Below are 14,605 nucleotides of genomic sequence, written 5' to 3' on the forward strand. Positions count from 1 at the left end.
TAGGATGGAGATGGAGGTGGTGTAGAATCTTAAATGTATAATTTAAAATTATTTTTAAAATATATTATTACATGTTGAATTATATTGCCACGTCAGCGATAGAGAATTGAGCTAGAGGTTCTAGAATTGTATGGATTTGGAATGGTGAATTCTTAGATATGCCATGTAGGACCCCGGATTAAGGAGAGCGCAAGAATCCATAATCGTATTATATATTGATGATTTTATTTCCAAGAATTTAGCGATCAATTAGTGTATTTGCAACTTTCAATACTATAATTATTACTATTATTATTGTTACTACTATCACTACCACTATAATCTAGGTTGGTGTATAAGGATTTGGTTCCAATTAAGGAGGTGGGAGCCTTTACACAATAAGATCGGTAGGAACACAAGGTTATTTTCTTCTAATCTTTTGACTATAGCAACTAAGCTCGACTATACAAAAGTGTGATCTGATAGATAGAAACATTGGGAAACTCGTGTTTCATAGTAGGAGTTTAAGAGCTTTAAATCGTTTAAGATGACTTAAAGATTTTGAGTTTGCATAACCTTTATTTGTGACCAAGGCCTTCTGTGTTTATAAGCGTAAGGATTCATCTATAAACTTTATTGATTTATGTCTCAACAAATATCTTTAAAATCAAAATTTTCTACTTATGTACATGTGTTGATCTCACAATAAAAAGAGTTATATTTCACAGACTGAATCATGCAAATCAAACATTTAATTAAGTAAATTATTTTAGCAATAGTGACTTATCAATCAAACCAAACATCTTCTTATAAAATTAGATTTATTTTTCCATTCACATTAGATTTATTTTTCCATTGTTGTGAATTTTCCGAATACAAAACAAGATACAGTGCGGAAGAACTCATAGCTTCTAGCTTTTTCAATCTTCATCACAATCAACTCCCGTTGAAAAAGTTAATACCTAATCTATCAATTATAGTTAGAAACGTTTAAAATCAATTAATCATTCTATTAGTGAGAGGTTTGCCACTCATTCTCTGTTTTTTTAGAGGGAGGTTCACCACTCTTAATCTCGATTAATTATATAATTCAATTTTTTAGAACCAACAAAAATAATGATATTAATTCTGAAAAACACAAATAATTAGTAAGTAGTAAAATATTAAGAACGGCCATAGAAATAATTAAAAAAAATGCAGATGTTTAAACAAGTGGCACCTTTACACCATTTTTCTTTTGAATCCATTGTTCTGATCTGTCACCTCTTTCTCTCTCTCTCTCTCTGTATCTCGGTTCTTCAGAATAATACATTGCAAAACATTGCATTGTGGAAGGTAAAAATGAAGCAACATCGAAAATCAAATTTCTTAATTTTAAACGTGTCGGCGTTCATTGTCTTGTTGATGTTTCGTCTTTCTGGTTTCGGCGTTCGAGCCGGGGTTTTAAAATGTGATTTCGTTTATTAATTGCGATTTATTTTTCGTTGATTTAACCTAGATTGCGATCGAATGCGAATGTTGATTCTCTGCAGCTCTTTCCCCTAACATCTAACTGCTAATTTGAATAGATTCCATGAACTCAATTCAAGCGAACAAGCCGGCATTTGAATTATTTATTGTGCATTTGGCGTGGGTTGCTTTCTTTATCCAGGGTTAGTTGATATAAACCTTTTTTGGCTGGTTTAAATGCATTCATCGTTGTCGTGTTGTTGATTACGGTAGAACTGCAGGGGTGATGGGGTGTTGTTGATTACGGTAGAACTGCAGGGGTGATGGGGAATTGCTGTTTTCGTGCGATCTAGTGAGGGAAGGTTGCGATCAGCGATGTCAGGAGGCCAACCGTCGGGCTCGGCACAAGCCGATAAAGATCCGTCTGTTCGACAATTTGTTGCGAATGGGGTTTCCATGCAAACAAATGAAGTTGAAGCAAAGCTTGATGAGGGCAATATTCAAGAGGCTGAATCTGCATTAAGAGATGGTTTATCACTCAATTTTGAGGTTTGATCGCTGAAAAGCTTCCCTTTCTATTTCCCCTAATTAGCTTATAAATTGTTATTTGGATATCTGGATTTTATTAGTCATTTTTTTTTTAATGCAGTTAGGACTCTGGGGCTTGTTTGTTTCAAATTGTAGTTTCCAACCTTCTAATATGCTAAACACTCGATCCTCACTCAGAAAAGTTTTACGAACGGAACACTTTTGAATCATATTTCATCATCTGATAACTTAAAGTAGGTCCTACCATACGATCTTCCAAGCAACTTTTCAATTTTCACACCTATGGCTGTGGAAAAACTGGAAATTAGAAAAAGAGCAAAAAGGAAAATGAACCCAAACTCTTCTTAACTGTAATTTGTTATGATAAAGAAATAGTTGTTCTGTTATTAAATGAGTATTAAGAAACTCATATTTGAATACTTGATATTAAAGTTTGTACATAATAGTAGTTGATCTTTTTGGTCCTACTTTGAGCTGGACACTTCTTTTTTGCTTTTTACTTCCTCTTGTTATTCATCTCCATTGACTATCTTTTAGATGATAATATTACATACATCAAAATTTAAATTATCTAATTGCATTATAATCTAATATTATCATTTTTATAATAAATAGATAAGCAAGAATATGAAGATGGAATTAATATTCTAAAGTTGAAAATGAAACTTCAAGAATAAGAGGGGAGGATTATTTCCTTTTCATCTCTTCCTTTTTATCTGTGATTTTCTTTAAGTATAAGAGATGGGGAACATTTTGGTGATCATCAACAGGTGATTTATAAAATATGTTGAATTTTGTTCGTAAATTTACGGCCGACGGGCTAGCCCAAAATCCGAAAGTATAGGCTTAGGGCCAAGAATTTTTATCCGATTTTTTAGCTCAATTGGTCCGAGTCAAATAGCCCGACAGCTTGATAGGGCCAGCCCAAAACCGAGTGAATTGACCCGATTGACAGCATAATGAATACTCCTGTATCTCTTTAGTAGCATTATTTGATAAACTTGTTTCCTGTTAAAATTAGCCCCAACTTTACTAATTATTTTACCATGAATTTGGAGATTAGTCCCGAAATGACATTTTCTCAACTTAATTTTAGGAAGCAAGAGCCCTTCTTGGAAAGTTGGAATATCAACGTGGAAATGTTGAAGGTGCTTTACGAGTCTTCGATGGCATTGATCTTCAAGCAGCCATACAAAGGATGCAACAATCTCTAGGTGATAAACCGAGTACCAAAAAGGGCCGTACTCGCAGCGATTTAGCATCTGTAGTCTCACAGAATGCAACTAACCTTGTGCTTGAGGCCATATATCTGAAAGCTAAATCTCTTCAGAAGCTGGGAAAGTTGAGTGGTAATATTTTATTTAAATTATTTCAAAAAGTTCTGAGATAATCATAAGAATCTTCCAATTTCCCCCGCCTTTTTCTATAGCAAATGGAATTCCCTAGAAACCTTGTTCATTTGAATACATTTATCTGATTAGATACAATCCTTTTCTTAATATATTCTAGAGGCGGCTGAAGAGTGCAAAAGTGTGCTTGATGCTGTAGAGAAGATATTCCCTGATGGAATTCCTGATGTGTTGGTAGAGAATAAGCTTCAAGAAACTGTTAGCCATGCTGTCGAACTTCTCCCAGAGTTATGGAAACAAGCTGGACACTATACTGAAGCGATGGCTGCCTACCGCCGAGCCATACTAAGTCAATGGAACATTGACAACGATCGTTGTGCAAGGATTCAAAAAGCATTTGCGGTTTTCTTGCTGTATAGTGGGTTTGAGGTTAGTCCACCCAGTTTAGCTGTTCAAGTTGAGGGTTCATATGTACCTAAGAATAATCTGGAAGAGGCCATTTTACTTTTAATGATTGTTATGAGAAAGTTTTGCCTTGGTAAGGCCAAGTGGGATCCATCGGTACTAGAGCACCTTACGTTTGCTCTATCTATATGTAGTCAAACTTCAGTTTTAGCAAAGCAACTTGAAGAGGCTATGCCTGGAGCAATGCATCGTATTGATCGATGGAAAGCTATGGCACTTGCCTTAACTGGAGCTGGACAGAATAGTTCTGCTATAGAACTGCTGAGAAAGTCTTTACACCCGCATGAGGAGCCAAATGATATCACGTCTTTACTGCTTGCAGCGAAAATCTGCAGTGAGAATGTGTTTTTTGCTGCAGAGGGAGTCAAATATGCAGAAAAGGCAATTGTTAATGCACTTGAATCAAATCCACATTTAAAAGGTGTTGGCCTCCGTATGATGGGCCTTTGCTTGGGAAAACAAGCAAAAATTTCTTCCTCAGACTCTGAGAGATCTCGCCTTCAGTCAGAGGCTCTGAAATCATTAGACAGTGCGTTAGCCTTAGAGCCTGACAACTCGGATCTCACATTTGAGTTGGGAGTTCAATACGCTGAACACCGGAATCTTGATGCAGCTTTGAGATACGCCAAACAGTATTTAGATGCCACAGGTGGATCTATGATAAGAGGCTGGAGACTGCTTGCTTTGGTTCTATCTGCCCAACAGCGCTTTTCAGAGGCTGAAGTGGTTACTGATGCCGCATTAGATGAAACTTCGAAGTGGGATCAAGGGCCACTCCTGAGGATGAAAGCAAAGCTAAAAGTTTCTCAGTCGCTGCACAAGGATGCAATTGAGACTTACCGTTATCTTCTTGCATTGGTACAAGCTCAAAGAAAAAGTTGTGGAGCTCTTGCAAGTGCACCTCAGGTTGAATTCTGGATCTTAGATACTCATCCAGTTTAATTTGATGCCGAATTGTATCTATATTCAGGATAACCTATGCCAATCCCTTTGGATTGGTGATTCTTGAACATTTGGTTACCCTTTTAGTTTCATAACAGGCATAATCTCTTGTGTGTGATATAGGTAGAGGATGGGAATGCAAATGAATATGAAGTTTGGCATGGACTTGCAAAATTATACTCTATCCTTTCTCACTGGAAGGATGCAGAAGTATGTTTGGGGAAAGCCAGAACGCTGAAAGAGTATTCTCCAGAAACACTGCACACAGAAGGTAAGAACTCAAACCCTTTGCTTTTAAAAGGTTAAAAGAAAAAGTAAAAATGAAAGGTGTCTGGTAGTATTTTAATTTTAGAAGTTACTCTGTTTCACGTTGGTTTCACAAGAAAATCTTGGCCATCCATATTTAAAGAACCTGTACCACTTCAACTACATTCTCTTTATGGAGAGACAAACTTTATAACTAAACTAGAGGTGAATTTTAGCGTTCTTTGAGTTTAACATGTGGTAGCAGAAGTCCAGGACCCATGCCTTTCTAGATTCTATGAAAAATGCACTGCAAACAGAACCTGTTCAAATGCATTTCTTCTTTGAATTTCCATCAAGTTTAATGGCTAGCAAGATGAAGGTGATGGTGATCCAATCAACTGTTACATTGTTAAAACTATTTATGGCTTCATGTATTATGTAAAACTACCTAAGTAGGATATAGAATGAGGCAGCTAACAAAACTTCATCAGTTGCCTAACCAATAAATGTCTATTAAATAAAGAAGATGAAAAGGTAAATTATGACATCCCATTTGAATGAACGGAATGTAATCCAACAAAAACGATCTATTCTAAGAGCTGTTTATAAGAAAAGCACCTCATATATGAGAGAGATCTAAACTCAAGTGCATACTGACCAGACACAAGATAGATCTTCCAAAAGAACAAGGCCTATGTATACCTGCATCCTAGTTTTATCTTTTTGGTTTATATTGCAAATAACCTAAGTTATGAAAGAAATAGTGTCACTTACGTGATTATAAATTGATATAATTCTCTAAAATGAGACATGAACGCAGTAAAATCCAGTGGAGATAATATATTTTGTAGGTTCGTTGAACTTTCTGAACTTCCCAGCTTAGTTTATGGACATTCACAAATGCCATTCGGCATTTGTCCTTAGGATGGCAGGATAATTAATGACAATAATTAGTATTTTGGATGTACACTTTTATTTGCTATAAAGAAAAATAAAGCCCATGTTGTTTGATAATTAAATGGTTAAGCAACATCTATATCTATATATATATATATATACACTGAAAGAAAAACCATATATTATGGGTAAAGCTCCTCTTGTTAAAAATTCCCCATCCAAGACCCTTCTGAGACTTGTCAAGCTTTGGTGAATCTTCTTTGCCACATATCAAATTATGTGAGATATATGTTTTCATAATTGAACAAAGGGGGAAAGTTTTTGTAACACAGTAATAGATTATAGTCATATCATTATATATATCTACATAATGCTATGCATACAAATGTTCTGATCATTATAGAAATTTTTTGATTTGTTGAAGTGCTACTATTAATAAATATTTTTCCTCACTTATTTGTACTTACTATTTAGTACCCTTTTCGATATTTATATATATTTAATCTTTTAAAAACAAGGCGGATTATAATCTAGTTATATTATAGTATTATATTTGAGAATTATATGAAATTGTATAAGAAAAGCAAGAACATTGTACAGGAAATACATGAATGGTTATGACTTTGGGGTTATAAGATATTTATATTTCTCATTATCAGATGAAATAACACAACATCTATGTCTTTGATCTTGCATGTTGACATACCTGGTAAGTTTTCTTAGAAGCTATAGAGTTTGGATGGGGCTGGGGAAGTTGAATTGATAAACACACCTTATTAGTTTGTTAGCTTTTATACAATTGTTTTAGCTCTAATGTTGTAAATATTCAAATTTTAGTATCAAATTCAACAATGGAGCACAAGTATCATTTGTCAAAATTTACAAGAATCTAGAGCCAAAGAGAAAGCCTGAGATGGCCTTTTGGCACAATAGACTAAACTGGTGGTGGCCACATTTAGTCATTTAGGCTGCATTTCTTAGAACATTGTGGATAAATGCTAAACTATGTACTTGCAGAGTAGAAAATTATGCCAAATGATAGCTTACACAATTATTGTGGGCCTCTAAGTTTCAATGGATAACTGAAAGACTGGGGTTTAGAGGGCCATGAAATAAAGAAACGTGGTTAATATACTACTCATATTTTGTTCCAGGTGTTATGCATGAAAAACAAGGGCGTATAAATGAAGCTTTGGCTGCTTATATCAATGCCCTTTTGCTGGAACCGAAATACGTACCTTGCAAGATTCTAATTGGTGCAGTTTTGTCTAAAATGGGACCCAAGATGTTGCCAGTGTCTAGAACTCTACTTTCAGATGCATTAAGGATTGAACCAACCAATTATATGGCTTGGTACCAGTTAGGCATAGTTCACAAGGTCGATGGGCGGATAGCTGATGCTGTCGACTGTTTCCAGGCAGCATCCATTCTTGAAGAATCTGAACCAATTGAGAGTTTCAGTTCCATCTCTTGATTTCTTTCTAACCCAAGTATCATTCTTTGATTCTTTGTTAACAAAGTTTATTTTTCTTGTTTCTGTGATGATGTTATGTAGCGCCGTATAAGCTTAAAGCTCAGTTCCAGGTGAAGGAAAAAGCTTGATATCAGTAATATTGTTCCGTCCTTGATTTTTGTTTCTGCAGAACTGCTCGTCCTTCAGAGATACTTGTTACTGGCAAACCCTGTAATTGTTGAGGGGGAAAATATGATAGAAGAAAATAGAACAGAAATTGATATAGTTTTTGGGAATTGTAATTTGTGACGTTATGTAGTAAGTTATTTTGGGAGCTTTTAAGAGTGGGTTCCCTTCGTTTTACAAATCTGACCTAATGTCTGTAACAAGAAATTGTTCGACATTGTTATGTTGGTTATACTCAGTATCCAACAGGGTAAAAGGTGGCAGAGAGAGGGTTAATTTTGGACCTTTTGTATGAGGTTAAGGTTGTCTCTCAATTCATGCTGCCATGAATGATAACAATTTCTGTTTTAAGTGGATTCAGTTCTTGCCTTTTGTTTTGTTTTATTTTGGTGGGACATAAGAGTAGGTTTATTCTAGTTTTTGCAAACCAGTTGCATCGTTTAAAATAAGTAGAACTAATCTGCGGAGGAACCTCCGTCTCTAAGTGCGTAGGAAGAAAATATTAATGGGGCGCTGGGGCTGCACTGTTTCTGATTTTGCATGCACTCATATAAATATGCTAAAACTGATACCCCTCCTCCTTATGAAATTGATCTTATCCAGTTTATTTATAAATTATATACTCCTTCCGTCCACGAAAGAGCTTCTCCTAAGAGGGAGTGACACAGATTTTAAGAAAAAAATTGCAGAGTGTATTGAGAGTAGAAAAAATATTGTTGAATGTATTGGAATGATGAAAAGGTGTTTTAATTAGTATTGGAAGTGGTGTTGAGGTCAAAATTAAGAGTAAATGAAATATTTATAAGTGATGTGTATAGTTTAAAATTAGGTAGGAAGTTTTTTTGTGCAAGAGAAAAGCAGGAAGTTCTTTCGTGGAAGAGTATATATATATTTCTTTAACTTCTTATTTTTTTCTATTTATTTCTTTCTCAAAAATTGTGGACTAATTATAAATATTTGATATGCATACTAAATTAAAGATCATGACAAAAGCTTTAATGTGATATATGTTATGTAAATATTGAATTTAAAATGTAAAAGTTATATTTATTTAAAATTAAAACTTCAGAAAATTATCACTCGTCTCTCCTTTAATAAATTTATTTTTTTAATTCTTTTCATTTTTATTGTTATTTTCCTTTTTTTACTTTGAACTTACATTATTTTCTTAAGTATTTTCTTTATTATACAATATCAATTTTTATTATTACGAATTATTCTTTATTTTTTATTAAACTTAAATATATTTAGCTAAAATTATACTAGTATTTTTTATTATATTTATAATTTTTTATATAATAATTAAATTGTTATCAATTTTATATATATAATACTCTCTCCGTCCCATTAAGCATGACTCCTTACTTTTGTCACGGTTATTAAGAAGAAGAACGATTAAGGATTAAATTATAGAAAGTGGTGTAGCTCACACATTTTTGTGAGATAAAAGGATTTTTTTTTTTTTGGAAAGGGCTATTTGTAATGAGACAATCCAAAATAACAAAGGGGTCATATTAAATGGGACGGGGAAAGTAAAATATTAAAATATTTTTCATGCGTTGCACGAACGCAAATGCTAGTCAAATATAAACATTGTAAATGTTAAAATTAATTTTTTTTTAAATAAGACACATGCATAGCACGCTGTCATATATATATTTCTACCGAATTCGGCACAAAGAAATGTGCCCCGTTCGAGTCATGCGATGCGGCAGCGCCGCGCCAGCGGGCTCACTGGAGTTACTCTTAGCGGGTAAGTCGATTTTATTAAATTATTTTGAATAATACTCCCTCCGTCCACGAAAGAACTTTCTATCTTTCTTTTTTGGGACGTCCACAAAAGAACTTCTTATCTATTTTTGGACTATACCCCACCACTTATAATCCTCTTACTTTTCACTTTTCACAACTCTCAATACTATTATAATACTACATTTTTTATCACTTTCAATACAATCAACTATTTTTTATCCACTCTCAATACATTCAATAATATTTTTTTTAAAAATTCGTGTCACTCTCTCCTAGGAAGTTCTTTCATGGACGAAGAGAGTATAATTTTAATTTAGTGATGCGATAAAAAGAAATGTAAATTCTAGCAACACCACATACGTAGCATCCAATTTTCCGGCGGCGAAAGAGTTGAAAAACGACAAAAAGTTGTAGGAATCAGGGGGGTTGAAGTGGGAACCACAAATAGCACACGTGCATATATTGGTAAAAGAAACGATCTAGAAAGAACGCAATGCGTGTGAGAGTTGGCAGACAGCTGGCCGTGAGCAGACACAACTTTGACAGCTATTACTATTGGCGGCCACTTTTGTCCTTTTCTGCCTCTCCTATTTTAATTTTAAATCGCACACATTTCAATTGCTACTACTCCTTCTTGTTTCTTATGGTTTCATTTGATTCCTTTGCATTTGAAAATTGAAATTTCTCTTCCATGTCCACCATTTCTTTTAAATTAGAGCATCAGTAACGCACCTACTCGAGTGCCTACTCGAGTAGAGCGTTGCACTCGACTAGGGCGTTGCAGGGGTGGGTTACTCGAGTGCTATTCGAGTCTTCGAGTATGCATGATGGGAAGAGATTTAGGCGCGTGCAATGCACGCGCCTTAATTTTATACTCCCTCCGTCCACAATTTAAAGCCTCACTTTAGTGTGGGCACGGAGACTAAGAAAACTGAAAAAGGTGATGTGGATGAAAGAAAAGGGTAGTGGTTAAAGGATTAGATTACTTTTACTAATTTGTGATTAGGAGATTGCTTTTAATTTTTGGATTTATTTTTATAAGCATTTGTAATTTATTTTACTTATTTTTTCTTTTATAGGTTTTCTATTTTTTTTATTCTTCCTTCATTTCAAATTTATTTTAACTTTGAATTCCTTACTTGTACAAACAGCAAGAACTTCGATTTTTTTGTTTTTTTCTTAATCTGCTTTTTTTTCTTTTACAAGTTGGCAGCTTTATCAAATTTTAAATAACTAAAAAACCAAATGGAATGAAATCAGCAAATTAAAAGTTGTAGTAAAAAAGGAGGGAATAAAATATTTCATTGAAGAAACCAAGAAAGAGTACAACGGTCCCTCCAAAAATTAGGAGGGAAAATCGACCCCACCATAAACTCTAAAATCCCTATAAATACCACTTTAACTTCACAATGCATTCATTTCTCACCTACTACAAGTAAATCACTAAAATGGCCATTGAATGCCCTAAAATCCAAGATGATGACAGAAACAAAATAGCACAGTGGCTGCTTGAACATAGCATTGGAGGCAAGCTTGAATATGGTGCAAAAAAGGAGGCAGCCATCCTCTTCAAAGTGAATTTGAAGACCATTTGGAGGATATGGAGCCAAGTATTACATCAGCGAGCTTGTGGCGTACCTGTCCAGGTAAAGTCCATTAGAAAAGGCATCTCATACAAAAACAAGAAGAGTATTGATGTTGAAAAAGTGAAGAATCTTTCTGTGCTTCAAAGATCATCAATGAGAATCATGTCTACAAACCTAGGTGTGTCTAAGTCTTTGATTCACAAGTGGGTAAAGGAGAAAAAACTGAAACCACATACAAATGCTATAAAACCATTTCTTACCCCACAAAATAGGCTGTCAAGGCTTAGTTGGAGCCTAAAACAGCTTAGTTCAATAAGGGAGGGTGGTTTTATAAAGTTCCAAAGTATGTACAACACCATTCACATCGATGAGAAATGGTTTTACCTTACCAAAATTAAAGATAGGTATTACCTCATGCCGGATGAAGAGGAACCGTATAGGACATGCAAATCAAAGAGGTACATTGACAAGATTATGTTTATGTGTGCTGTAGCACGACCTATATTTGACATAGATGGCACAATACTCTTTGATGGAAAGTTTGGCATATTTCCTTTCACAACCATAGAACCAGCTCAAAGGAATTCAAAAAACAGAAGCAAAGGAACCTTGGAAGTGAAGCCAATTGCAGCCATTACAAAGGAAGTCATGAAAGCTTGCCTTATTAAAGAGGTAAGGTGTTACAGTTTTTATGTAATTAATGAATGCTATCAGAATCTGTAACAGAATCATCATTTAGCCCCTTTTTTTGACAGATGGTTCCAATCTTTAAAGTTAAGTGGCCATTGGCAGCAAACAAGCACATTTTTATCCAACAAGATAATGCCAAACCCCACATAAAACCTGATGATCCAGACTTTCTAGCGGTTGCAAATACTGATGGATTTAAAATCCAACTAGTATGCCAGCCAGCTAATTCGCCGGATACAAATGTGAATGATCTAGGCTTTTTCCGAGCTATACAGACATTGAAAGATCAGAAACCAGCAAGTAATGTGGAGGAGTTACTAAAGAATGTGAAAGATGCCTATGACGAATACCCACCAGAGAAGCTAAATCACGTGTTCCTCACTTTGCAAAGTTGCTATCACGAAATAATCAAGGCAAAGGGTGGGAATAACTACAAAATTCCTCACATGAACAAAGACAGACTCACAAGACTCGGATTGCTACCAGACTGTATTCAGGTTGAAGAAGCACTTGTGAGGGAAAGTTTAGAGTTCCTAGAGTTGGAAGCAAGTGAAGAAGGTGAAATTTACAACCTTGGAGATGTCATAGAAGGGCTGCATCAAGTGGGTATTACTGAGTAGTTACTATAGAGTAGTGCAGGGTTTACAGATACAAACACATGAACAATCTTTTGATGTGTTTGCAATGTAAATCAGTTTTTGTAAGCATAATTGTCTCTGCAAAATTTAGCATCATTGACTATCAGTTTTTGTTTAAATTCAACCTCCAAAAACAAGTGATGGCTGAATTAAAACAAACCCTCAGACTATAAAAGTCATCATAGGGACAGCTTACAGTTGGATCAAGTTTAGTACACACTGTTCTAACCCTAGGATATTAAGAAACTCCTCACAGGGCAACAAATATACACAATTGGCACCACAGATACACAATTGGCACCACAGATACACAATTGGCACCACAGATACCCCATTGGCATCATAGATACACAATTGGCACCACAGATACACCAAATGCATGAAACAACAGATAAGGCATCACCAGCCATCCCCACAATGTACATCAAATAAGAATAACAGATAAGGCATCACCAGCCATCCCCACAATGCACAACAAATACAAATCACAGAAGGCATCACCAGCCATTTCCCACCAAAGAACTATAAACGGAATCAATGAACGAAATCACCTGATTCGTCTAAAAGCTTCTCTCAAGTCAGAGGTTCGCTTGGCCTTCTCCCTATCGCGTTTGAAGGATTCTCTCAGGTCGGAGATTCGCTTGGCCTTTTCCCTCTTTCGTCTGACAGATTCAGAGATAGGGAAGCTCTCAGCTTTGTATTCCGGCGATTCAGAGAGAGGGAGGCGCGCCGCTTCGGTTTCCGGCAGCAACCATGGCGCCGCTTCATATTCCGGCTGCATCGCCTCCGATCCAGGGAGAGGGAGCAACCACGATACTTCTGAGCGATCGAAAGCCGCCGCTTCGCATTCCGGCGGCAACGGCTCCGATTCAGAGAGAGGGAGGCGCGCCGCTTCGGTTTTCGGCAGCAACCATGGCGCCGCTTCATATTCCGGCTGCATCGCCTCCGATCCAGAGAGAGGGAGCAACCACGGCACTTCTAAGCGATCGAAAGCCGCCGCTTCGCATTCTGGCGGCAACGGCTCCGACACACATAGATCGAAGGTGGTGAAGTCCGTTTCAGACACAACCGACACCGATTGAGAGAGATCGAAGGCCGACATTTGGGTTTCCGGCACAATCGACTCCATTTCTGGTGGAGAACAAAACCAAGTGACATAGTGTAGCACAATACCCTCCATCGAAGATGAAGGGCAATTAGTCTTTGAGAGATTCATCGAGTAACAGAGAAAGGAACACAAGACAGAGGAATTAATTTTGAGAGGCAGACGAAGAGAGAGAGACTATAGATCTAGGGTTTCTTCTAGAGAGAGGAAGACAAAGAGAGAGCCGATACAGATCTAGGGTTTCTTCCAGAAAGACGAAGACAAAGAGAGAATGGCTGGTAGATCGCATGGAATTCTCTAGAATAGCATAAATGAAGTGCCCGATTTTTGGTTTATTTAATTAGTTAGTGTTAGTGAATTAATTAAGGAAATAATTAAGTGGGTTAAAAAATGAGGAGGAATAATTAATGGCAAAGGGTAGTAATTTTAAATAGCAAGGGAGGGTAAAAGGGTATAAAAAGCAGAATGGGGCTTTAAATTGTGGACAAATTTTTAAGAGCAAGTAGGGCTTTAAATTGTGGACGGAGTGAGTATAAAAAAATATGTTATTTAAATTTAAATTTGTTATTTAAATATGTTATTTAAATTTTATAAAAAATATATGTTATTTAAATTTGAGCAATTAAATTTAAATGGAAAACATAAAAATCAAAACTAATGTTATCAAGTAGGCTATCAAGTAACCCCAATGCAGCACTACTTACTCAATGTGGTCCCCCACTATCAAGTAAGCTATCAAGTAGGCTATCAAGTAAGGCCATTGCGGATGCTCTTATACTCTTTTTATCTCAACTTCCACATATATTTTTTTAATTATACTCTTTTTTTGTCAAATTTTAGTATTCATGTATTTTTAATTATTTCATATTTTTGTATTTATTTTTATTAATAGGATCTTTGCTCTATTTTAATTACATTAATATTTTTATAAATATGAGACCTTTATTTTATTTACAGTACACACAATCACTTTATTAGAACATATGTCACTCTCAATTGAATACTAAAAATTGAACCAGAAAAAGTAATATTTAGATTCCTACGTAAGAGTTAAATTTCGTGCAGCTTCGGTGAACTTTATTAACATAATCGAGTTTAATTTTCTCATGGATGATGTGTTAGTTTTGTGCATCCTAATAAAAGAATAACCGCAATTTATAGGATAAATTAACCGACAAATTTTTAGACCAAACGTAGTTTTGTGCATCCTAATAAAATATAAGTTTTAATTTAAAATTAATTTCAATGGCGATTTTGTAAATTATAGAAAAATCAAAATCTTAATTTTTACAAAACTCAAATTAATACAATTATAAAAT

The 14,605-nt window shown here is 35.3% G+C and overlaps 2 protein-coding genes across 7 annotated transcripts; both read left to right on the plus strand.

The window, feature by feature from the left end:
* Positions 1-1,000: 1,000 nt before the first annotated feature.
* Positions 1,001-7,868, plus strand: LOC131004393 (protein NPG1). Of its 6 annotated transcripts, XM_057931075.1 has the most exons (7): positions 1,164-1,314; positions 1,747-1,977; positions 3,074-3,326; positions 3,487-4,697; positions 4,857-5,004; positions 7,031-7,366; positions 7,520-7,868. In XM_057931075.1, the coding sequence occupies exons 2-6, from the start codon at positions 1,804-1,806 to the stop codon at positions 7,348-7,350; spliced, it is 2,106 nt and encodes a 701-aa protein (XP_057787058.1). In that variant the 5' UTR covers positions 1,164-1,314; positions 1,747-1,803; the 3' UTR covers positions 7,351-7,366; positions 7,520-7,868. The 6 variants fall into 6 exon arrangements, with proteins under 6 accessions (XP_057787055.1, XP_057787058.1, XP_057787053.1 ...); XM_057931072.1 differs by having other exon boundaries at positions 1,001-1,314; positions 7,031-7,868; XM_057931070.1 differs by having other exon boundaries at positions 1,187-1,314; positions 1,739-1,977; positions 7,031-7,868.
* Positions 7,869-10,715: 2,847 nt separating this feature from the next.
* Positions 10,716-12,163, plus strand: LOC131004358 (uncharacterized). The gene is made up of 2 exons (XM_057931031.1): positions 10,716-11,525; positions 11,609-12,163. Exons 1-2 carry the CDS (start codon positions 10,716-10,718, stop codon positions 12,161-12,163), a joined length of 1,365 nt encoding a protein of 454 aa, XP_057787014.1.
* Positions 12,164-14,605: the final 2,442 nt, after the last annotated feature.

The sequence above is a fragment of the Salvia miltiorrhiza genome, unplaced genomic scaffold, assembly GCF_028751815.1.
Source record: "Salvia miltiorrhiza cultivar Shanhuang (shh) unplaced genomic scaffold, IMPLAD_Smil_shh original_scaffold_386, whole genome shotgun sequence".
Taxonomy (NCBI): Eukaryota; Viridiplantae; Streptophyta; class Magnoliopsida; order Lamiales; family Lamiaceae; genus Salvia; species Salvia miltiorrhiza.